The sequence below is a fragment of the Protopterus annectens genome, chromosome 7.part0 (assembly GCF_019279795.1).
Source record: "Protopterus annectens isolate FY-2018-M chromosome 7.part0, PAN1.0, whole genome shotgun sequence".
In the NCBI taxonomy this organism is placed as follows: domain Eukaryota; kingdom Metazoa; phylum Chordata; order Ceratodontiformes; family Protopteridae; genus Protopterus; species Protopterus annectens.
This window is the reverse complement of record NC_056739.1, coordinates 1,978,040,520-1,978,067,626: the sequence shown is the minus strand read 5'-3', so window position 1 is coordinate 1,978,067,626 and position 27,107 is coordinate 1,978,040,520. Positions and strand designations below refer to the sequence as shown.

At 39.7% G+C, this 27,107-nt stretch overlaps 1 protein-coding gene across 2 annotated transcripts in view; it reads left to right on the top strand.

Annotated features, from left to right (window-relative positions):
* ADAMTS17 (ADAM metallopeptidase with thrombospondin type 1 motif 17) overlaps positions 1–27,107 on the top strand; it is a 3,302,852-nt gene that overhangs the window by 2,037,263 nt on the left and 1,238,482 nt on the right. Inside the window, exon 16 of one of the 2 annotated variants that reach the window (XM_044078402.1) lies at positions 19,462–19,536. The exons of the other annotated variant lie outside the window; for it this stretch is intronic. Coding sequence (XP_043934337.1) covers positions 19,462–19,536 — 75 coding nt within the window. The remainder of the gene's footprint in view (positions 1–19,461; positions 19,537–27,107) is intronic. 2 annotated transcript variants of the gene reach the window in all.

Here is a 27,107-nt window from a genome sequence, read left to right as displayed (position 1 = left end):
TAAAGACTAATAATTATGCCCCCCCGAGATACTTGTATATATTCTAGTAATCCTGTTTGAAATGTAATACCTTTCAGTATTACGAAGCGTGTAGAAAGCAGTTAAAGAATGCTGTTTTGTATTATCAAATATCTGATATTATTTTGCTGAATGTTTCTGTTGTAGTGCTCTAGCAAGTATTAAGCTGCACTAAAAGGAAAAGATGGTATTGTTTTCTATATTACCAATGTTATTCTCCTGACTATTAATATTGTAATGCAGACTTCAAAGTGCTTTCTGCAAGACTGAAGTACCAGCTAGGATGTCTAAATAATTCAGTATGGTCTGCATCTTTGGAAAACTAGTTACTGTCCCCCTGCAGTTAAAGGATTAGATGGCTACAGATGTAGCATACTTAAAATTGTATCTAGATTATTTTTGACTAACATTTTGTTTGTTCCTATGCAGTCCACATTGTAGCTTTTACTCTGTTTGCATCTGCTATCATAATACTTCATGTTACTTTTTCAGGTCTTTAGGCTGATGTCTGCCACACATCCCAGATGGGTTCCATTGACAGGTAAGCTGCCAATGGAACCCATCTGAGACGTGTGGCAGGTTACTCCATGGAGTAACCTGCCAATGGAACCCATCTGAGATGTGTGGCAGGTTACTCCATGGCAGGTTACTCCATGGAATAACCTGCCAATGGAACCCATCGGCAGGTTACTCCATGGAGTATGACTCTTCCCCCTGCCATTTGAACAGTAATTGCTACAAATAAATACCATGTTTACATGGGTTAGGTAGTAACTGGTCTGGTTAATAAATCACCAAAATGCAGTCCTTGCTGTGTAAAGTTTTAGCTTTTAGCTGTTGGTGTCCTTTTGGTAACACCTCTGCACCCTCCCACAGAACCCCTAATTATGCTTATGCTTCCTACTGCACACAAACACCTCCCCTTCTCGCAGACCATTACTTCCTCACTAACATTCTCACTCCTTCTTTCACATAACCCCCTCCTTACACCAACTCTGCTTAATCCTCATTCTGAACATCCTATGAAATAACTTTGATTTCTTCACCTTTGATCGAATACATAATCTGCATGAAATCAGAAATCAGAAATGAAACACTGTATGTAAATGTTTCTACTTTTTACACTGTCAAACTAAACTACCACTGTACACTGATACTATTGTATTTCAAAAGCATTTATTTAAAAACGTCTTATGTATATTGACATCTCCGTATTAAAAGAAAATGTCTTATGTATTTCAAAATGTCTTTGTAAACAAAACTGTATGACAAGAAAATTATATATACTGTATTTGGAGCTTTTCTCCCTGGGTTTCGGCTGAAAAAGGACCTGTGTCCAGTCGAACCTTCCCGGTTAGCAAATGTAAAATAAATAAATAAGATGTTTAGGAAATAATTGCACCCGGCTATTGTAGTGGTACTTGTCTAAACTTGACCACATACTGCAAACAACAGGATTATTTTTTTTTTCCATTCTTAGTAGTTGCGTATGTTTACTTTTATTTATTTATTTTTATTTATTTTACATTTGTTAACCGGGAAATTCCGACTGGACTAGATCCATTTACAGTGGAGGCCCGAGGAGAAAAGCTCCACATTGTTAAGCAAAAAAATATATTTTTATGCAGAGTGGTACAAGTTAAACAAGAGAGCAATATTTTTATACAGAGTAGCACAACAAACATGTACATTATACAACAAAACGATCAGATATTCACGTTAAAAATGCAAGCAGACAAGACATTTCTCAGCAGTTAGAGAAGTTACACAACAGTAGGGATTACGAGATACTTAGTTTCTTTGACTTATTTTATAACATTTTTAGATGCATCTTAGCCAGTTTCTTGCATATGCCCATATCCATCAGATTTTCATCATGATATTCACTATTGCAGTGCTGATTCTTGGGATTTCTGCCTGCAGATGCCTGATGGCTGGCAGTTCAGAAACATTCTTCAGATAACAAAAGATGATCGGGCTACAAGTTATGTTAAAACATCCCTAAAGGTTCATCAAAATGGTAGCTGAATCCTTGACTGTCCCCTTAGCATGTATAATAAATAAGAACATTAGAGAAGTCATTGCAGCATCTATCTGGAAGGAGAAACGTGATATCACTACATTAATGGGAAACTCCACAGAACCAAATAACTGCTGCCTATAATATACTAAACATTCTGTTGAAGACCTTTGAATATATAATTCGCCAACAACTCACTAGTCACTGGATAGAACTTCTGACCCCTTACAAATTCACAGCACAGCAACCGCAAAGGTTATTCCATAAACATGCCATTACTAACCTTAACTGACTATATCAGAGACATAAAAAGGTGTAACTAAAAAATTCTGAAATCAGAACATGCAGTCAGTAGATCATGAACTCCTACCACATTTTTCTCAAATTTCTTTTTATTGAAAATGACAAAGTTAACATCACAATAGTATATAATGCAGAGTAAAATGCTGAAACACACACACAAAAGATCATAGAACAACATGTAAACAATATAAGATATTTACATCATGGTAAATTGTTTTTAATAACGGAGCTGAATTTTGAAAAAAGGAACTCAGTATTTTATAAATACATCATCTGTCATTTAGACTATAATGCTCATTTTGTAAATATGTCATTTCTTTTTTGGACCAAAATTATAAGGGCTGAATCCATAAAGGTTACCACAAGGAGTAAGCCTGGTGTACACCTTATGTTCTTCTTTTGGCTTTTCCCAGTTAGGGGTCGCCACAGCAAAACTCTGGTCTGCTAATGATTGGCAGTAGATTTTTTTTTATGGGTGCCGAGGTGCCAGCTCGATGCCCAACCTTCAGCGAAGGCACGCCCATTCTATGCATGTCTTTCGAATGCCACTCGACCGCGGGGAGGACATGCAGATATGGTAAACATTTATGATTCAGAGACAGCCCTGCTACAGTGGTGCAGCTCCAAATTTATCTGTCATCACAGCCATGTTAAAAACTAATGAGGCATTCCAGGGGAGAGACCTGTGCTAATTAGCCATGTGTTCTGACTCCTGAAAGTGTAAGGCACTTAACAAATCAGTTGGCTGAGTAAGTTACACTGCTGACTCATGTTAATGAGCTTGGCCAAAAGCTCCCATTAACATAATCATGTTAGAAGTAAGTGCTGAAAAGTTTAGGTAGTGTTGTGGGGTGTATACAGAGGTATGATTGGAGTAAAGTGTGTGCACGTACTTGTGTGTATGCATGCACACGCTTGTGTGTGTGTGTGTGTGTGTGTGTGTGTGTCTCTGCCTAAGAGGCCGCAGTAGAGGGTAAAGTTAGAGGATAAATAGGGTAGATATGAGTTTGTGTGCATCTGTCTGTGTGTGTATGTGTGTGTGTGTGGGTGAATGAATGAGTGTGCCTTTGAGTGTGATTGGGGGGGTTATGCATTTGTGTGTGTGTGTGTGTGTGTGTGTGTGTGTGTGTGTGTGTGTGTGTGTGTGTGTGTGTGTGTGTGTGCTTGCATACATGCGTGGATGGGGGGGGCTGTCACCCCTTCACACTCCCTGAGACTAATGAGCAGCTTCTGCAACACTGGAGAAACACAAGCCACCAGGGCTAATTCTTTATATTGTAGCTTAAAGGCACTTGCAATAGAACAATGTTTTGCAGCGGAAAAGTCATGGGACAGAGGAACACTAGCCCCAAGGGATAACATTATGCATTAATGATGTAAAAAATATAATACAACAAAATTTTGCAGCACAAAAGATGTGGTGTGAGGGGGATACTAGACACCCAGGATAGACTATATAGCATGCTCTTAAAGCATTTACCCTGTCCTCTTAGCATTCACACATACAATGCATGCAGTCTGGGACACTACTAGATACTCAGGATACTTCTAAAATGTTAACTAAGTCTTTGGAAATAAAAAAAAATAATAATAATTTAAGGTAAAAGGGTGTGGGTTTCAAACGCTGTACCTTTTATGTAGAAAGCAACCTGTCAAGCAGGAGCCTTAACACAATCCTGTAACTGATCAGTTAGCAGAGTGTGACATTTTCTTACCTGATAAGAAGTATAAAACTGTAATGTTTGGCATCATTCAGTGATTGCAACAGTCTGTGAGATTCAAGGGACAGGGCAACTATAAGAAACAACAGCAGAGCTTTCTGTAAATTCAGGAACACTTGAAAAGAATGATGGGAACACTAAATAACACCATGGAGAATATTTCAAGTATCAGTGGAACTCATATAAAAATGTTAATAGAGCAACAGGTCTAGCATCACAAAGCACGATGATCAATAAAAAGCATGAAACTCTAATGTCCGGTGTTATTGACTGACTATAAGGATCCATGATTTATGAGGGCAGGGACAAAAATAAGAAGCTTCATCAGGGATGTTCTGTCATCTCAGCTCAGGGACAGGTAAAAAGTATGCCTGTGTGTGTGTGGATGGATGGGGGTTGAATTTGTGCATGTGCATGGGAGAGTGAATGGGGGGTGCCTGTATCAACACAATGTATGGACCACCAGCGTTGACTACTGCAGGTATGGTTGTTAAGGGACATTCAGAGACATACAAATTAGCCAATAACGAGGTCTTTGTACATTGCAGCTAGCATGTTTCTGAATTGTATTTTCCCACATTGTAGAAACAGTCTCTTTGGCCACAGTAACTATCCATGGTGAGATTCTTTCTGAATCCCTTGGTATATATGTAAAATTGCTGTTGTGTTTTTACATGATTACCTCTATATCTGTAAATGTTCTCCTTATGTATCATATATGTACCACTCAAACTGTTCTTTGTGTCATACCTTGCTTTATCGATCACATACCTTTCTTACATTTGTTTAGACAGCATGGTACCGCTTTTTTGTATGTTTCTAACTCTTGTGCAATGTGGTTACCGGAGCTTTTCTGCAAGGGCCTCCATTAAGAAAAAGGCCATATCCCAGTTGCACAATCTGGTAATCAAAATATAATTACATAAACAAATTTCCTGGATAACAAGAATTCCTTGTAGGGCTTTATGAACATGATGTGTGTCAGGCAGCCTGCCTGACTCTGTGCATTGTCTGACTTTGATCAGTACCAGATTTCTTTAGACACCATTGTATTTTGTTAGTTGCCATGTATTGTGTTATTAAACTGTGTACGCAGGCCATAGTGGTACAAATGGTACATATATTCTGTGCTGTTTTATTTGAAGTAAATAACTAACTTATATTAGAAAAATTGATTTATTTCCAGATCAGTAACCAGTGTTAGTATTCCCATGTCTACTGGCAGTTCCAGCTCTGGATACTTAGCATTTCATTTACTGCTTTTTCTGAATTTGCCCTCTGATTTAGAACTTGTTTTTCTGTTTCCTATTGTGTTTCTGTGCTTTTCTGGGTTTTCACTGTGAAAAGAATAGTATCTGGACTCAAGACAGATCACATTGTGAATGGTTAAGTATAAGACGTGAAATTAATAAATTCTTAGATATGTGCACATAATTTAATCAGACTGGTACATGCAGAAAAAAGCTTGCCAGTTGAATGCCAGTACATTATAAATTATGATCGCTGCATATATCCATTGTACTGCCTGATTATGTTCATTACCATTGTGTAACTAAATGCAGACGCTTTCTGAGAGGTCACCAAACCGTGACTATTACATAATTAATTAATTCTTAGATATGCATGGATAATTTAATCAGTGAGTTACAAGCAGAATAAAATCTTCCCTCTAAATGTCAGTGCATTATAAATTATAATCGCTCCATATATCCATTGTACTGCTTGACTATGTTAGTTACTATTGGGAAACTAAATACTGACTCGTTGTGAGAGGTCACAACACCATGACTACAACATAATCATCAATGGGCAATCATTTTGTGTGCCAAGTTTTATAGCATGTTCTTTGGACAAACCTTGGGAGAATACTGTTAAATCTTAACCTCCACTTTTAAAAGCAAGCTGATTGCAGCGCGCTGAAGAATTTAATGCCTCTGATATAAGTGGTTGAAAAGTTAAACTAATATTGACTAGATGAGTGCACTTTTTCAGCCTTGATGAATATTGTTGTCTTTCGGCTTTTCCCGGTTAGGGGTCGCCACAGCAGAACTCCAGTCCGCTAATGATTGGCAGTAGATTTTGACGAACGCTGAGGTGCCAGCTCAACGTTCAACCTTCAACGAAGGCATGCCCATTTACGCATGTCTTTCGAACACCCACCCAACCACGGGGAGGACATGCAGACTACACACAGAAGGCACTCCCCGCATTCCAGCCGAGAATCGAATGGGAGAACCTCTTGCTGTGAGGCAACAACACTACCGCTGCACCACCGCAGATGTATACTTTTTTAGCATTGATAAATGCTAAAGTTAAACAGAATTGAGGTGGAAGTCAGCTGCAAGACATCCTCATTAAAGTCGCTTCAGCTCCTAATAAGCAAGACCTTAAACACCATGCTAACATGTGGCTAAATCGTTGTATCTGTACCATCGTGTATGTGAACAGTGGGTTGTTTCACTTATCCCTGAATAATCCTCCTGTTTGTCTTTACCTACACATATTTGCAGTGTTTCGACCTCACTCTGCCTGAAAGGGACACATAATGAAATCCCTTATTTAAGTAATTTATATTTTGTTGACCAGCTTTTTCTCACTAAGTCGATGGATTTTCAGAAGAGATCAAATGTGACATTCATACCAGACAGCAACATTTCAGCAGGGCACCAGGTTTCCTATCCTTTTTGGTAAGAGTGACAGGGAATTTTGCTGCAGCTTTGTCACATGGGACCTCAGCTTAAGGTTTCATCTAAATGACTGCCTACTCAGAGGTACACTATCCCCTCACCATTATGCTACAGTGCTGTGTCAGTGAAGCACCTAGTATAAGAACAGAAATCACAGCCATATGATCTTCAGCACCGAATGGAAGTGTACTACTTGTTGAGTGGCTGACCCGAACAATCACTATGGTAGTGCTGCCTAGACCCTAACAATCACTATGCTAGTGCTGCCTATAAGTTACATTAGAGCTTAATTGCATACCAGATTCACCCCTCCTTTGTAAATTAAACATAACTGCATATGAATAGAGTATGTTGAAAATAAAATTATAAGATCTGCAGTGCATAAAATTGACAGTTGTTGCAAAAATATCCACATCTGTACAGCTGTCCACAAAGTAAGACTTTTATTGCAAATCCTCAACATAGTGAAGGTAGAAACACAACAGTAAATGCACATAAGGGAAAACAAAAATAAAATAAAAAATGACTGGCATGTGACTGGAAAAGTATCAAAGAAAAGCATGCAACAAAGTACTCAGTGTTAGGCATGTGTTGTGTAATGCAGTTTCAAGCACACCATATCACCACATTGCAAGTCAGGAAAGTACTCATATATGGTAAAACAGTGGCTGTACAATTGGTAGTTCATAAAATGTGACATAATAAGTCACATGTGGACACATGTACTGGAAGTCAGACAGTAGTGCAACCCAGGTGTTACACTGTAGCTAACAAAGCAGATTCAAAGTAAAGTATCACATAATAGCAGCACTCAACGCATATGGCAGTAGCACTAATATACAGCACTGTAAAATGGTAGCAGGTAAACAGCTGAGCTGAAAATTACACAGCGCAGCCAAAGATACTTGTAGCAGCTGTGATTATAATGTACTTACAGTATAGTTATAGTGTATGGTGTGGCGACATCAGTGGAAACAACTATACCATAACAGAAAATATCAGTTGGCCAACATGTGTAAACCAGATTGCAGCACACATTGGCCATACAGTCATCTAGTAGTGATTGGCAGCAGACCAAATAGCATGCACATGAAACCATTACCGCTGAGAGCGTGCACAGTACATATGCATATAAAAAGACTGCTGTGATGTACATTTAAATTCTGTTCTGGACCATAATGATGTTTATGTAGTCCATGGGATGCAGAATGATCAAATTCAGCTACTGTAAATGCGCATGGTTCAGAATTTCGAACGCTGACATGAGCGGGAATTCAGGAACTTGATGTTGTTATTTTTTGATTGCAGTACAGTGAAGATCGGAATATTTGCCCTTTCCTCACTGTAGTGTGATCTCGAAGTTAGCAAATTTCGAGTTTCTTGAATTTCCGCTCATGTGAGCGTTCGAAATTCTGAACTTTCATCGTTTTAATATAGACCCTATTGCAATAGGGAATGGGTGGCAAGCTGAAAAACAGGTTCATAGTTACTAGGTATCTCATCCAAAGGAGGACATACACAGGACTGCAGCACCATGCCCCCTTAAAATGCAAACCTACATGCTGTGGGACTAGAACCTATAGCCTTCTGCATCAAGATGCAAGTATGCTACCTGCTGTGCTTTAAATCTCTATACCACAGTAGTAATACTATTTGCTAAACAAAACAAAACAATTGCACATTTTAGGCAGACTTAGCATGAGCAGCAGTAAACTTCTCTTTCCTTGAAACTCACAATTCCTTGAAAATGCACTTGAAAATAAATTTCACCTCCTAACTCTAACTAGGGCATTGCTCTCTGTCACACACACACACACACACACACACACACACACACACACACACACACACACACACACACACACACACACACACACCTCACCCTCTTAGTGCAAGACATATGGACAAAGCCTAAAATAAATAAGGACAGATTATAAGTATTGCTCTCATGAATTTAGAAAATTGCTAGGATAACAGCATTTGTGGTAGTATGCATTTTTTAAAGGATATGATGTCTAAAGCCTAAATGTCTGTTATTATTTAATGACTTAAATTCTTTTTAGGAGGAATATGGGGCAAAAATATGATCATTCTGCAAAAATCTGGACAGCTGAGGGGTATGCTACCTCCCTATTACACACACACACACACACACACACACACACACACACACACACACACACACACACACACACACACACACACACACACACACACACACCATACCTCTCAGTCTCTTAGCACAAGAAATCTGGACAAAGCCTGTTATAATGTTGGGGACAAAGGCCCAAAACTAGGGACACATTTAGAAATTTGCTAGAATAACTGGATTTGTGTTATGTTATGAAGTCCGAAACTCAAATACATGTCATTATTTAGTAACTTTAATCATTAGCTTATTCCAGTGATTTCTCCAAAAAAAATTAATTTTTATGAGGAACAGACCAAAAATATAAGGCAAAAACCTGGACATTCTTTGAAAATCTGTGCCGTTGAAAGGTATGACACACACATACACCCCCCTACCTCCTTAGAAAGTGGATAGAACAACAAGGTTTGCATTAGTATGCATTTTCTGAGGATATGAATTTTAAAACTTAAATGTCTACCATTATTTTCTGACTTCAGTCCTCAATGATTTCCCAGAAAAAAACAAACTTTTATGAGAAACAAACTGAAAATATGAGGCAAAAATCCTGGATAATTGCGAGGTATGACCACCCCCCTTACACAGACTCCTACCATGCTCTTACTTATACACAAACACACACACCCCTACCTTCCTCTTACAAACACACACACACACAGACCTACCTACTTCTGACACACACACACACACACACACACACACACACACACACACACACACACACACACACACACACACACACAGACACACAGACACACACACACATACACACCCACACACACCTCTTAAACACTTAAACACACACAAGCACACACCTACCGCTCACTTGTACCTTCGCCTTCAGTCCATACGTCTTCTGGAATTCAAATTCCATGCTGGTGTGGAAGATGAAGACATAAAAAAATCAGTTGCACACCTGCAGAAGCATCTGTGCGACTGGACGCAAAGGGCATTCTCAAAGAGGAACACCCCTAGAAAAAACATTTTTTTTAATTAAAAGAAAATTAAGCTCTCGGCCAGCCCATTCCAGGGGGGTGCAAGTGCACCCCCCTCACACCTGCCTGTGGGTGCCCTTGCATGCAGGTCCTTTTATATGTGTTTTGGGGCATCTCCTGTATTAGGAATCTGCTCGACCACATAGATGGAGTTACCACTTGCATGTCAGATTATGGGACAAATTGATCCACTCCCCTCTCCATCATATGCTGCACATATTTTCTTTGTGAAGGCAGTAACATCAAAGCATGTTGTTACCATGGGAATGGAGGTGCATGGTGGCCATGGGTATGCTGGTTGTTTCACTGGAGTGGAGGAGGGAAGCACATTTGTCATTGAAGCAAAAATGAAGCAAGGATGTTTATCTAGAGAAAACACAGAACAGCAGTGGGGACAAAAAACAGTTAAGATGTCCAACAGATACGTAAACAACTGTAAAGATGTATGTGCTACCATATATGGTATACATGTTACATCCTCCAACCCATGAAGCAAAGAGCAGATATGCATACAAGGTGTATCTATGGCAGGTAGTGTATATCAGACAAGGCTTATCACATAGTGCACACTGCACCATAACATACAGAATATACATGTGTAATATGACCATACACAGGTAACCAAATATACACTGCATTCTATGCACACAGACATGGCCAGACCCATCAACATCCCATAAGGTGCATTGTTAGTGAGGGAGTTGTACAAATGATGGATCATTATTGTGTTTGTTCTAATTCTGTAAACCAGTACTACTGCAGTCCTATCTATAATCAGCAGTGACAACAGCAGAGAAGCTGTGCAGGCAATGATGAGATCTATGATCAGTGATATATCACTGAAGGGCTGACAGTTTATCCTCACTAGCTGTGGAAGCTACCTAAGAAAATTACTTTGAAGCCATCTGTGTCCATGTGCATACAGTCCTGATGCACTATATAGGCCATACATCTCCATAGCAGAAATGTGGCATTGTAAAGACATGTATATCCACACATCTTACTGTTGGTACACCTGCTTCCTGAAGTGTGATGGAGAAGTGCATCTGTTGTATAGATTGTGTTGATAAAGAAAGTGTGTGGTGGACAGAGGAGGAGCAACATATGACTGTGTGCACTATTGCCAGTCTTGCATTTGGTGACATACCATGTGTTTATCAAGTATTAACATGATCATTATCCATGGAGGAGATGTAAAAAAGTGTAACAGTTCACATATATTACTACTAGTAGATAGCATGTGATATTGAACTGAGCACTTGTCAAGGGGGCTTTCAGGTACCATACTCCCCTGAAAGGGAGGCATATTTGGTAAATAATATACCTTGGTACTGAGTATTATATACTGTGTTATGTATACTCTGTGACATAAGAACAAATTACAAATCTTTGTGTAGATAGTGTTCTTTTAAAACAGAAACACAGTGACTGATGAAGTACATAGTGTAAACCGTGTATTTAAACTCATGACCACATGAAGAACACTTGTCCTCTGCCATGGATCTGCCACACCTACAGCTATATAGGGAGGTAATGCTCATTGCTCCTAACACATCTTTCCTTATCAGTTCATACTACATCTTCATCATATAACTAAGCTTCTAAATTGTGCAAATCCCATCACTGAATATACCATAGTAACATTAACTAGACCACATCTGATGTGCAATACATGCATTCTTAGAGCATGTGAATAAGTGTGCATGAATATATAGTGTTACACACATCTACCATTCCAGCATGATTTGTAACCAGCTTTCAGTGTGTCTTAATATTGACTTCAACAATTGGCTAAGTTTCTGGTGTCATACTAAAGGGATCCAGTATCTGTCTGCCTGGGATGCCATGATCGACAGACCACGATGCTTTGCCAGAGATGGCTCTTGCCACCCATATAGTGCCTTTTTAGGTAAGGCTCAAATGAAAAATTCTCCACCGTAACAGATCCAAGCAAGCAAAATCTGAGGGTAATCCTACTCAATGATAGAAGTCTAAACCTCAAAATGCACTCACTCGAGGCACTCCTTAAAAAGGAGAACATTGACATCTGTGCAGTGACAGAGACCTGGTTCAAGGCTCCAGAGAGCACCCCTGCATTTCCAGGATACAATTCATACCACACCTTTTGGCCACCTAATCTGGACCAAAACACTAAAGGCAGAGGCGTGTCCATATTCATTAAGGATATCCCCACCTCCAGGCTAGTTACTCAGCATAATGCATCCGAGATTATCCAAGTGTAACTAACTCTGGGCAAGACCACAATCCAAATTGTAGCTTGCTACAGATCCCCCACCGTACCCCAGGATTCCCACTCCTTATTTCTTGATACACTGTAAAATATTAGAGTACAATCTAACACCCTAATAATGGGCGATTTCAACTACCCCACCATTAACTGGGAAAATTAGTCATGTACCAACTCTTTTGCTCAACATTTTCTGGACTTCATAAATTCCAATGCCTTGGATCAACTTATCCACACCCCCACCAGGGGCAGCAATATCCTAGACCTGGTCATTACCAATATGGGCGACCGGTGTTCCACACCAGAGATCAATTTCTCATTGGTCAGATCCGACCACAAGCTAATCACCCTAGACATCCACATCACACCCTCAACCGCCATTAGGGAAACCACCGTAAAAAAATTTATCCAAAGCCAACTTCATGCTTCTTAAGACAGAAGTGGCAAACTTCACGACACCCATGCAGACAGACAGTAGAGGTACGACTGCTGAATCCTACACAGATGCACTTTATAGGCACTTACACAAGTGCATGGATCGTGCTATCGTTAACAGAACCAAGATGCTATCCTCCAAAAAAAAAAAAAGCCAATCTGGTGGTCCCCTTCCATAAACAAACTCTACAACAGAAGAAAGAAACTGCTGCAAAAAAAGAGTAAAATCCCATGATTGGTGGAACTCCCTGGTCAGCCTGAGTAAGATGCTGAGATCCCTCATAAAATCCTCCAAAGCTAGTTATGAAAACAAAATCACCACTGTTTCTAAAGACAATCAAAAAGCATTCTATAGCTATGTCAAGAATCTCAATGGCAACACTCAGATCTACTCTGAGGTACAGCACAATGGCACTAAATATACAGAACCAACTGATATTGCCAACATCCTGGCAGATAGGTTCAGTGCTAACTTTACCCAACATCCTGGCAGATAGGTTCAGTGCTAACTTTACCCCCCCCCCCCCATCCCCTAAAGGGGCCATCTCTATACCGGAAGAATGCAAAGTTCCTGTAATCATGGCTGTACAGGTAAAAAACACACTCTCCAAAGCCAAGAACACAGCATCCATGGGACCTGAAAACATCCCAGCCTGCATTCGACATGAACTACAGAACGAACTGGTACCCCACCTAAGTACCATGTTCAATCATAGCCTCACCTCAGGCTTTATGCCCACTGAATGGCGCACAGTGACGGTTATCCCACTCCACAAAGGGGGATCCACCATGGACCCCGGGAACTACTGCCCCATTAGCCTGATGAGCCTGGTCTGCAAGGCCATGGAATGTATCTTCATGAAACTTATAAACAAAGACATTAGTAATCTCCAAACAAAATAAAAATCAAAGCCACAAATAAACTAAAAACAGCCAGGAAAGAAAGACGAGATCCACGAAATCCCTTCAGGTATTCTGAAGAAGTTTTTATTAAAAAAACGAAAGCGCTAAATAACAGGATTTCGTGGATCTCGTCTTTCTTTCCTGGCTGTTTTTAGTTTACATTGGTAATCTCCAAACTCTGGACCCCACCCAGTTCAGGTTTGAAAAAGGCAGATCATGTCTCCTAAACCTGATAGACGTCTTTGAAGCAGTCACCAAAGCTGTAGATGAGGGGTAAGGTGGTTCACACAGCCTATCTAGATTTCGCCAAGGCTTTTGACACCATCCCCCACTCTGGAATTATAGATAAACTCACTAAACTAGGTACAAATCCCTATGTCACAAGATGGGTTGCCAACTGGCTCACTGACAGAACCCACACTGTGAAAGTAGCAAATCCAACTTCAGACCAGTGACAAATGGAGTACCACAGGATTCAGTCCTGGGTCCTCTCCTGTTTGGTATCTACTTCTCTGAAGTACAGGCTAACACAGAAGGTATTTGGCTATGAAGTTTGCAGATGACTGCAAACTAGGAGCCATAATTGACATTCCTAACAATGTAGATATCCTACAAAAGGGCCTCACTGAGACAGATCCCTGGTGTCAAAGCCATGGCCTCAAGCTCAATATCAAAAAGTGCATTGTCATCCCTTTTAGTAAAAACTCTGTACCCATGAATTACCACATAGGCAGTAGTCTACTTAACACCGAAAGTGTGATAATATACCTTGGGACACAGGTGGACAGTAGTCTCTCCTTTGATAATCACATCGTCACAGTAGTCAGAAAGTCCTTCTACGTGGCACACCTCATCAAAAAAGGCTTCTCATCCAGGAAAAAGAGGTCATTACTCCCCTTTACTTGTTGCTCATTAGACCCATTATAGAGTACAATGCCCCTTTTGGTATGTACCTCACAAGACATCTACAACAACTGGAAAGGTCACATAAAAACCTCACAAAGAGGATTACTGACCTAAAACAGATGCCCTATGCAGACCGTCTCAAAAATTCCAGCTTTACTCCATCGCATATCGCCTACTCAGAGGCGATCTCTGCCTAACATACAAAGCTATGTCAAACCCAGAGCTGTTGGACATGCTCCACTTAAAGAAATCTCAATCCCTCTGAGCTACAGGCTCTAGGGACCTAAACCTTGTTACCACATTAAACAGAACATGCTGGAGGGATAGATTCCTGTCCCAGAGACTTCCCATACTCTAGAACAAACTACCTATCTATATCAAACAAAACTCCTCATTGGCACTCCTCAAGAAAAAATCTTGATGATTGGATGGGAAATAGGAAATTCACCCCAGGGATCACTTCTGTGGCTCTGCTTGACAGGGGCACAGGTAAATAATTGTCTTGGGTGGTGAAAGCCAGGGTACCTTTTTGGCTAGGCTTATATAGGCCCTAGGGCAATAGCCTAGTACCTACCTATGAACCTATTAAAGCACATTAGCTGCTGACTCGCCAGATACATACAGCCTCGCACATACATCTCTTACAGTTCATAATATGTCAGAATTGCATGCACTAGACCTATCCTGGCCACCACATGGCTGAATGTGTAAGGCTATAAGAGATTGTGCATGTTGTCTATGAGTGTGTCATGTCCTACAGTAAGACTTTGGCAGCATTATAGCAACTGATAAACACTGCCTGAAGACATCAATGGAAAGTGTCTTACTGTGCCTATATTGGCTCAGTTTTGGTAGAGATCCCACTGACTAAGAAAAGCTCATTGAGTATGAATTGGTTGAGAACTGATTGAGCATGAAAAGTTCAACAAACTGGTGCAAGATTGTATCAAAGTGTTTAGAATTCTGGATATGATGCTAAGAAAAGCAATGGGGAGTATGGATGTCCAGGTGAGGACACCATTAGATAAGAGTGATCATTCCACTTTGTGGTTTAGAGTGGGAATAAAGGTGAGGTTATGAAGTTGAAGATTGCATTGTGGGAGTTTAGAAGAATGGGTTATGGTGAGATATGAGAGACCATTAAAGATGAGTTAGGGAACTGGGAAGAAACTGGAAGAATAAACATCCTATGACAATGAGTCAGGGGTGGAGTACACATGGATATGAGCATGGATTTGAGAAAGTGACAAAAGGTCAAAAAATATGAAAGTCAATGTGATTGCAAAGGGATGTAATCTAGCAGGTTAAGTAAAAAATAAAGATATACTGGAGGTATAAAGGAGGAATGGGTACATGGATGAGGCACAGTGTGGCCAGCAGAAAGGCAACAAAGCTGGAGAAGACACCACAGGTGCAGGTTTAAAGGGAGCTGGCATAAAGAATACAGAAGGGAAACAAGGGCCTTTTGTATAGCACAAAAGGGGGAGGAAGAGAGGGAGCAACCCAGCCAAGTTAAGATAAGATGGAAAGGAGATCACATAGGATAAAAAAGCAAGAGTGTTGAATGAATACTTTGCTTCAGTAATCACAAAGGAAAGCAAGGAGAGAGTACAGTGCTAACGGAGATACAGGGCATATTGGGGACAGCAGTAGACAGGCAACATGCTCCAGGACTGAGAATGACGAAATGAGGAGGAAGCAGACTTTCCTCAGAGATGATTAAGTATAAGGACCTAAAAGGTACCTTTTCAGATCTCAGGATTCTGGCCATTTTGGCAGTAGATTACATTGATGAACATTTTAAAAGATCAGTAGCCAGTGCACAAACAGATAAGGATTTGAGAGCAGCAAGTGAGGTGCTGTTGTATAAGGGGAAACAGAATGAGTATCGGGAACCGCTGACCCATTAGCATAACATGGTAGCAGGGAAAATCATGAGGGAAACATTGATTGCTTTCCTAGTGAATAGCAATATATAGGAGAGCAGCCAATGTGGTTTCTGGCAAAACATGAGCTTTTTCCAAAAAAAGACCACTTTTACAAGTTTTATGACCGCCTTCCAGGTGAACTTGACAAGGAAACAACAGTAGTTCTGATCTCCCTGAACTTCACAAAACCCTTTATCTCAGTCTTACACAGAAGGAGAAAAACTGGAGGGATTGTGGGTCAGAAATCCCATTACTGCATGGCTGTAGGCTGGACACAGTTGTAATGAGAGGAAAGATGTTAAGAATAACAAAAATGATCAGTAAAGTTCTGTTAGAGTTAATTGATGTCCTGTACTCTTCACTGTATGTGCTTCAGAAATGCCTAAAACAATGGAAGACAAGGTGTTCCTCATCCAGGGTTGCTAGATTTCCAACCAGCCAGGGACAAAAAAAAAAAGTCTTTCACGGCAAGTGAAGAGCAAAAAAGTAGGTCTTTAATGCGGAACAGAGCTCCACATTAAAGAACAGTAGCTCTGCACTAAACACGGAGCTTCTAGTGTTTAATGCATTGCAGTTCCGCATTCAACACAAGTAGCTCCGTGTTTAGCGATTTTTGATTGGCCCGTATACCGGCATACGAGCCAATCAAAAATCGCTAAACAAGGAGCTTCTTGTGTTTAATGCGGAACACAAGAAGCTCCTTGTTTAGCGATTTTTGATTGGCCTGTATGACAGGTATACGGGCCAATCCAAAAAAAAAATTAAAGCGGAGGCTGGCCGGGATTTAAACCGGCAGGGCGGGACTCGGGATCAGGCTGCTGATCTCGGGACAGTCCCGCCCAAATAGGGATGTCTGGCAACCCTGTCCTCATCTGTCATGACTCAAGGACAAATGCAGCAGGGAAAAATTGGGGAACACCAAGGAGGTGTTTAGAATGGGTCACCAAGTAGACAGAAAGGAGACTGTTGAGGTTCACAGCAGCCAATGAAAAGTAATACACTAGGGACACAACATTCTGGATGCAAAGTTTCAGCTAGAAAGAGGTGAGTTAATGGTAGCAAATTAGGAAACGAAGCCGAGGGCATGGATTTCATGGGGTAGAGTGAGAGGGAAATGGCAGTAGCCAACAGAATACTGGGGTATATCTTCAGGTAGGGGGATACACTCTGGAAGCAAAGATGTAATGCTTCCATTGTACTTGACACTGTAAAGGCCACAGCTTGTGTAAGGCATGCAGTTTTGGAAGTAATGCAATCAAAGAAACATCAGGCTGTTGGAAGGAGTTTAAAGCTAAGCTACCAGAAGGTTATGTGGAATAGAAGGGAAAAGCTATAACCAGACATGAGAGCAGCTGCAACTCCTGTTACAAAAGACCAGAAGTGGCAAGACAAACATTACATGAATGTAGGAGTTAATTTCAGGGACATATGAAGGTGTCATTCTGAATAACAAAGTTAGAGGGAGAAGGAAGCACAAGCATCTGATTGTAAGAGCTATCTAGTGAATCTCCAAAAGTAAATCTTCCCATCTAAGGACCCAACAACTGCCTCAATGTCTGTGTTAAAAGAGAGACGGAGGTACCTAGAGTTTTGCTAAGATGTTTGCTGGTATATACAGTGTTTTAAGGGTACCACTAGGGGAGGTGATGGCAAGTTAGGATTTACCAATGTGATCTTTGCATGTGTGCCCAGCAATATGGCATTCATTTTGCTTATGTGCACAGTTAACTGTTTATCTTGAAACCAAGAGCGATAGCTGGAGAGATCATTCTGCAGTTTTGCATTCACTATGTCAGCAGAAGGATCTGACATGGTTATGAGCATGTCATTAGAACTGCAGATTATATGTTCTCAATTAAAGGATATGAGATCTCTATTTACAAAAAGTATTTACAACAGAATCCCAAGAACAGATCCTCGTAAAACTTCTCTCAACAGTGTGAAACTGCTGTAGAGTGCATTATTCATTACCGCACACTAACTGGAAAATATCTGACACTCCTACAAAGTAGAGCATCTCTGACAAGACAGCATTTTCTGTGGCATCAATGTGCCAGATAAGCCATCTTCCAGAATCATCATTCCTCAGACATAAGTAAAAAACCTCCACCCTGTCTGACCAGCGCTCTGCTAAACATTAACCTTTGCAAAGGAAGTAAAACTTCTCCCATACGTCCTCCTGGGGTACTGATCATCTGCTTGGGAAATTGTCATACATATACCCCACCCCATCTCTCTCATAATTGTTACCATCTGTATCTTGGACAGGGTTCCTCTGAATATTCTAACACCTCATGCAACAGACATGTATGAATATATGTTTCACACTTAAGTTTAATAGGCTCATCAGATTAGCTTCCAAGCATGTGACCTAGTAATCCGACAGTTTCACCCTCTTGGCACTTACCTTGCATCCTTACATCCTGTACCTTCCAGTCCTTCAGTGTAGCCTGAAATTATTTTGGAGGAAGTGCAGCAACTCCTGTTCTCTAGAACCAGTCACTAACTGCAGAATGATCATCCTTTTATTTATGTAAAAATATGGTTATTAATTATTTCTGCCCTGCACTAAACAATTGATCAGCTGCTTTGCAGTCTCCATAATACTTTGTAAGTAGTTTCAATTGCTCATTTAATGAATTCTGATTTTATGACTCATGATTCACCAAGGTTCCTAAACGTGGGTCACTTAGGTAGTGCTAAGAAAACCTTGGAAGTGAGGTTTTATCTGATGTTAACAAATGAATGAAGTTTCTTCAAAGATCTGTTCTGTTGTTTGAATTTCAGAGTTATAGGACTATAAATGTGTGGCCTGTTAGAAAATACTTTGTTCTAGATTAAACTCATTGAAATAATGCAATATGCCCAATGTGAATTTAAATTACCTTGTCACTAGTGACAGTTTCTTCAAGCCCTTTGGAAAAGCTTTGACTAAAAGGTAAGATTTTACAGCACAACAAAGTAAACAAACATTTACAGTATTAGCAGGAAAAGAATTAGAAACTGCTTGTTTCAGAGCATGCATACTTTACAACAGTGTCTTTAATACAGACTAAATTTGTGTAACATCGTCTGACAGATGTAATTTCAAGCCTTTCTTTCAGCAGTACAGTTTCTAATACTACAATAATTAATTTCTGTTTCTTAGTACGCAGTACTCACTGTAAGAGAGTTTCCACTTGTGTGATGTCAAAGACAAAGATGGTTCCGAAATGCTTTTCGTGTAAGATTCCTGAATGTGTTGTGCTGTTTGACTTGTTAGAGGTGTGCGGGCTGTTTCCATTTTCTCTGATCAGGGTTTGGTGGCTGTCTTCCAGTTAATTTAGCCATGGGTAAGCTCAAACTCCTCTTAAAATGTGATGATAGAAAACCTACTGCTTCAGATGTTCAATAATACTTTGGAACCAGGTTATTTATTATAGCTTAACTGAGCTGTTAAAGGCTAAATTTATTGTAAGGCTTAAAAATTAAAATCTGTAGAGCAAAATATTTGCAATAAACTCACAAAAACCATCACTAAGGCAACAAATCAATCAGCTGTTGGTATACCTTTGCCTTGTGACTTTTTATGATTTATTTTAAAGACTTGCTTATAAACGGCATAAGTATCTGAAGTAAAACAAACTCTCCACAGATGAAATGACAGCCATGAGTCCAAATTATAGTGCCTGATATTTGTGAACTTCCTTCAACAAGATCCACCAAAAAAGTCTCACAAAGTTTTGAGAGACGAAGGAAGCTGAACTGATGGATTGTGTGAAAAGTTTAAGGATAAGCGCCCTTATGTAATACATATGGACAGAGTGTAAGTGGTAAAAAAGTATGACAATGGTGTGAGGCTACTGAGAATACCCATGGCTCAATGAACACAAGAATTTACAGTGTACTTCAAGAATACATTTTTTACTGCTGTGGCATATTTGTTTTTTTTTTTTTTTGTTTTGTTTTGGTTTTTTTTTTGCAGTGGAGCATTATCAGTATGCTATGAAATCCTTCAAGCTACATATAACTCAATACCCAAGATTAATTTGTAATTTTACCTATTTTAAACTGTTCCATCTTGTTATTAGAACAAGTTTAAATTTGTATTAAGTGCAATTGTTCTGTATCCTTTAGTGGTCTCTGCCATTTAAGGTTTGTTTGTATGCATTACATCAGGGTTGTCCAGCCTTTTTTGCTCAAGAGCCACTTACCACTTGGCAAGGGAGAGTCATATTACCATGTCCAACATATATCTGTCCATTCAAAACAGTTTGTTGCAGGGCATACTGAGAGTCAAATAAAGTGCTTTGGTTGGTCAGATTGGGGTCCTAGGTCCACCTGTTATATACCCTTACATTAAATTATGCATGTCACAAAATGGTAAACGTAGTGTAGGGGTACACTAGACATACATATGGAAGAAACGGGTAGTGGTTAGGAAGGGATTTTAGCCTAGAAATGCTGTATAGTTGAATACATAATTTATGCAACAGTAATTATTATTGCTTTTGGAAAAGAAGGTTTAATATGACATCAGTAACTGTGTTTCCTTGGATTCTCCTGCACTTCCAAAATTATTTATTTATTAAACATTTGTTAACCGAGTTAGTCCAACTGAGCCAGAGGCCCATTTTCAGTGGAAACCTGAGGAGAAAAGCTCCAGAAAGTTTACAGTATAATACAAGATAACCATAAATACACTGTGTTCAATATTACAATAACATAAGATGAGGTATTAGCCACACTATGTTCTAAAGAAGTGGGGTAAAATGCAGTAAACTAAGAGAAAGCAAATTATGTGAGTACACCAGCAGGAGTTGAGTACCGTGGTGTAGTGAAATAACTAAAAGATGCTGCTGTTATATACAGGAAGACTAATGTAACACTGTATGACGGAGAGAAGAGGAGAAAGAAGAAAATGCTATAAGAAAGAGAAGTAGAACATGAGTAAGAGTGAGACAGTGCTCAGGTAGGAGGTTGGCATGGGTAGGACCAGGTCTTTAGTAGATGGTGTTTAAGTTCATATTTAAACAGGTGTTTTGGGGAGATTTGTCATATATTGAGGGGAAGTGTATTCCAGGTGAGAGCTACAGAGTACATATAAAAGGATTTTCCAATAGTTTTGTTTGTCTTATAGATATCAAGAAGGAGTTTTTGGTAGAACAAAGGTGGCGGCGGAGATTGTAGTAGGATACTAGGTTTGAGATAGAGGGGCAGGAAGAGGGGTCATTCAGAATGGTTAGTAATAGTTGGTTTGGAAGTTCAGGCCATTGTAGTTTGCCCAGGGCAAGACAGTGGTGGGAATTGGGAAGATTGGAGGCAAATCTGGCTATTTTGTTATATGTTTGTTCAGGTTTGGTAGTGAAGATTGAATATTAGTAAGTATAGGGGCAGAGTACAGTAAACAGGGTAATAGAGAGACTGAGCTAGACGGAGTTTTGAGGAAGGTGTTAGGAATTTCTTATTATGATAAAGTAGACCAGGTTTCTGGTGTTTTTTTTTAATACATTAATGTATGTGAATGCCATATTTCAGTTCACTATCGAAGATGGTGCTTAGTAGTTTGGTATGAGATTCAGGTGTAACGGTGGTATTGTTGAGGGTGGTAATAGAAAAGGAAAATCTGTGATGTGATAGTGTTCTTAGGAAGAAGAGAAGGAGTTTAGTTTTTTTTAGGTTTAAATACAAATTTATTGTCTGAGAGCCAAGTTTCAACTGAGGAGTAGGTGTCTTGGGTTAGAGTTAAGAGATCGGGAATGCTATGGGCAGTGATGATGAGTGGCATCATATTGTAGGAGTGTTGAGGGGTTACAGGCAGAATGAAAATTGTTAGTGAAGATATTGAACAAGAGGGGACCAAAGATAGACCCTTGTGGGACACCAGTGTTGACTGGAAGGAAAGGGGAGAGGACAGTTTGCTAGCGAACGAATTGTTGCCTATTGGAGAGGTAGCTTGAGAATCAGTTTATAGTGGGGGCAGACAATTGGTGGTTGGAAAGTTTAGTAAGAAGTTTAGAGTGAGAGATAGTGTTAAAGGCCTTAGAAAGATCAATGAATAAACAGGAGACTAAAATTCCACCACATACACTGCTTGACCTGAGTTGATGCCATTTCTAGCAACTGTGAGAATGTCATCTCACCAAGCAGAGGGCAGTACCACTGTGGCTGCATGAATTCATATTTACATCCACATATGTATGTGTGTGTGTATGTGTGTATATTTTTATATAAACAACACAAATAAAGGTCCAGCTAGTGCAGCACATAACAGTGTAACTTTAATGACCCACCTGACCTTAATATACAAATGCACATAAGTGCTTTCATGCTAAAAAAATTGCAAGACTAGCACAACATTTGAAAAAAAAAAAAAAGATAAAACCCAACATTTATACAATGTAGGGAACAAAAAACAAGACTACAGGAGTACTTCATCCATGTGCCACTCAGGTCAAATGGGAATATATAAAAATGGAGCCTCTATCTTTGATAGGAAAAGAAGTGTAACTAAAGGGCAAATAGAGTGACCCTTTAACCAACCAGAAAAGTGTTTATCAAGAGTAAGTATTAGCAAATAGGAATCATTGTTATACTAAGCAGGAGTAAATACTAAAATGTTTCGAAGTAGTCAAGGTGACACAATATCTTGGGCAAAGTTTGCCAGTGATATATGTAGGCCATAGATGAACAGATGAGGACTATATCTTTGAGCAGACAGAAGGGAGCCAGGAAAATCATAGCGTTCATGATTGGGAAAGATGGAGAGATAATTGGGATGAAGTGGTATAGGAACATGAGAATGGAGTGAGGGTTCATAAGATTATTGTCTATTGAAGATAATCAGAAAAAATGGAACATTGATAGGCATGAGAAAAGCAAGGTGAATTCTAAAGAGAAAAGAAAAACAGGAAGTGAGGTATGAAGTACAGAGTCAAAAGTGATCATTAACTGTTAAGTAAATAACGTCCAAAGATGGATCATTCTGTAACATTCCCATCCCAGACAGTTGTCATGATTAGGAGTTAAAGGAGGTACCGTGTTATTTTAATAATTTTAATTGTTGGGAAGTATGCAAATGTTTGGATGCAGCAAAACCTGAGCTGTGCTTGTAACCCCCATACTTCCTGCCATTCCAGTACAGCCGTCATTCTTCAAATGTGTTCAGAAAAGCATATGTGAATTAACCTGATGTATTATTTAGTCTGTTTGTCTTTTTATGCATATATCTATGTTTATGTGCTCTACATGATGATGGATAAGTAGGGACTGAGCAAATAACTTTATACAAGTATGAAAAGAATGATGTGGGTAATGTTGTCAAGATGTGGTATTAGAGGATGACAAAGGAGGGGTAATTCAGTCAGAGGCAGGAGGATTTTTTTTGGTACTGTTTTACATGAAAGGAATTAATGGGCAGTTCAGGCAAAGAAGCATTATATCTGGGTAATTCCTAATTAGTATTATTAGGATGGCGGCGGTGGTGCAGCAGTTAGCATTGCCACCACACAGCAAGAGGTTCTCCGGTTCGATCCTTCGCTGGGGTGCCTTTTGTGCGGAGTCTGCATGCCCTCCCTGTAGTTGCGTGGATTTCCTCCGGGTGCTCCGGTTTCCTCCCACATCCCAAAGACATGCTGTAGGTGAATTGGACACTAAATTGGCCCTAGACGTGAGTGAGTGCATGCATGTGTGTGCCTTCTGTGGTAGGTTGGGCGCTGGGCTGGCAACTTGACACTGTAAAACTCCACTGCCAATCATGAGTGGACAGGTGATCCGCTGTGGCGACCCCTAACCAGGAAAAGCCGAAAGAAGAAGAAGTAGAGGCAGTCACAGGAGTTGCTAAGATGTGGTGTAATTGTAGCTGTCATGGTAATTACCTAAAGAAATAGGTATATGGTCCAAGAGCTAGAGATACCCTGAGTTTATAACCCAACCTCTTCTAGACTTTCAGTGAGGGGAGCTGGGTAAGATAATAGAAATAAAGTCTAGGAGAGGACTAGTGTAAGAAAGACTGGTATCTCTGGGTTTTAACTGCTGATGTTTATGCTGAGAGAGAAAAAGCATTATTTGCAATGTGTGCACCTGTTGTGCATTCACAAAATGCCAGTATCTGGAGGGGGTGCTAAGGGAATGTTATAACTAAGTTACAATCTTAGTCAGCTAAACAGGTAATTTGTATCTGTTTGGTTCTATGGAACTGCTTGTAAACTGTGTGATATGTATGTATGTATCTATATTTCTTACAGTTACACTTTCCAGACCTTGAATGAAAGTGATCCAGTAGGTGACAGTACTTACACAGTTACCAAGTAAATGTTATGTCGTTTTAGCCATCAGCTTGCAAAATAGTAAAAGGTTAGATGTGCAAGGTGGAGATTAAACTTTTGAATGGTGGGAGCGTAGTTAGATGATTAATATTGGTATATTGAAATCAGAAATAAGGATGCACTTTACTGAGAGGGTGTGGGCATGTGGAATATCGAGCTGCACTGAGCATTGCATGCTCTAGTATTCAGGCAAGATGTGGCAAGTGACTGCCAAGGAGTATGGAGACAGTGTAGAAGAAGCAGTCACGTGACATCAGGCTGCATTCTGCAGTGAGTTCTGCAGTGAGTATGTAGGCTCTACCTTTCTTCTACTGACAACTTTGCAGATGTGTAATGAATAGTTTTGTATAACGTCTGCACAGTTCATCAGGTGGAGACTAGAGAGTCACCATAATGCACTGCTTTAAGACATTAAATTTGCTAGTGATAATGCTCCACTGTACCTTGATATAAGATGTGACATTACTAAATAATAATTTCTTGAAGTTAACTGTTTTTGTTTGCATTTTTGGTTATTCTGATGTTGATAAACAGTGTGCCTTACTTTGGTGTCTGCAGTGGGTTTTTCAACTTCACTTCCTTGCATTGTATTTATTATTAAATGCATTCTGTCACAGAATTATCCTTTCATGGTATTGCAGATCCTGTTCTAAAAATGGAATTCAATGAATGAATTTGGAGCCTCAGTTAATATGTATACCACTACTTAATATACAACTCATTTTAAATGCTGCAGTATTTTTAATAAAAATGTTTAATGAAGAATAAACATACACTGTTGATAAATACCTGGAATAATCAACCCTTTATTAATTGCAGTGAGCTGGATGTTAGGAAGGACAGGATAAAACCGATGAGTGTATATTTTAAGCTACTTACTTAAACAAATACACTTTCAGGTTTATTGATTTTCCTTGTTAGAACTGGTTCTGTATAATACCAGAAGGGTGTGCCTCACACACATTTTGCGTGAGGCTGGTCCACGTGTATTTATTGTTTTGGAACACAAATTATATTTTGTTTCTATGGTTTTAGTCACTGTGTCTCATTATTCTGTTGATCAGGGTGAAAGGCTGATCTGCTCTGTTCTACAAAATCTAAAAATGCGTGCAAATTAATTTGCTCTACTGACAATTACCCAGTGTACATAATCTTTGACTGCAAGTTCCCTTTAGAACAAATAAGCCATCTAAAATTAATGTTATTATTCTTAAAGTGTGCAGTTGCATTTACATTTATAATCTGTGTCCTTTTTTGTTTGGGTGGATTTATAATCTGTTTAATTGTACTTTTGATATGTGGATCAAAATGATGCTTGGTGGCTGACTTGTCATGCTTTCGTCTTTCATGCCTTCATCATTGTAACATAAACCGCAGTTCAAATAGTGACTCAGACACCAGTAGGAGGTCACAGGTGAGCATGAGAGTGAGCAGTGGCTATCTGCTCACCCAATCTTTGGGGAATGAGACAGCCCTGCCCTGTGACATGGATGACAACTAGCAGGAGCACTAGGTATGAACCCTATAGAGCTTGAGTCTGTTGAGTCTGTGCTGTTGTCTGCGTTCACACTGTGAGCTGAGGGAAGCCCTCTGAGACTGTTATATCTGGACATGGAGGAGCCACCACAGGGGAAAGGGATGCTCTCTTGGGGGGATGGTATGCCACCATGCAAAACCAGCAAAGCAGGCCAATTCTCTACCATCTGAATATTGCAGTGAGTGTCTGAGCTCATGGGGAATTCCAGGGCAGGAATGAATGGGTCCTAGGGCTCTTGTCTGCCTAGGAATTACCAGATGGTGCAATGAATGGGCCAGTTGGGTACAGGTAAAAGAACCATCAGGCTCAGTTCTATGAGGATACAAACAAATCATCATTGCAACATTACTGTGATTTCAGGAGGGTCAGTATGTTGTGTTACCATGATCAGAGATTCTAGAGCACTAAGTAAGTTTGACACAAACATTTCTGTTAAAGTCGTGTCACCTCTCCCCTTTCTCTCAGATAAAATTGACCTCAGTTAGATATTAGTAGGCATCATCTAGTTTACCTGAATTGAGGAATTAATTTTTTCCTCTAACTTTTGTTGTAGGCTGCTACCTTTGTAAAGGCTGTCTAGATGATAAATAACATTGATTGTTATGAGCACCATTGTACAAATGTCAAGAAATGCTTTTAAGTAGTTATGTGGGACAAAAACCCTGCTCTCCAGCTCAGACTTCACAGCAATGAACAGGCTTCCTAAAAATTAAGCTACTACATCACCACTGTAAACCCGATATGCTTTAAGCTACCTATCTACCACTTCCGCCCCGTCAAGTCATCCTAGTATGTTTCAGCTTCACAAACCTTGCTAATGAAGGAGTTGATCCTGTAATCCATAGATGTCTAAAATGGAGTCAAGTTATCTAGCTACTGAGCAAATAGAAAAGACATGACTAAGGAACAGTAGACGCTGCAAATAGTGCCTCAAACCAGTGAGGACACTTC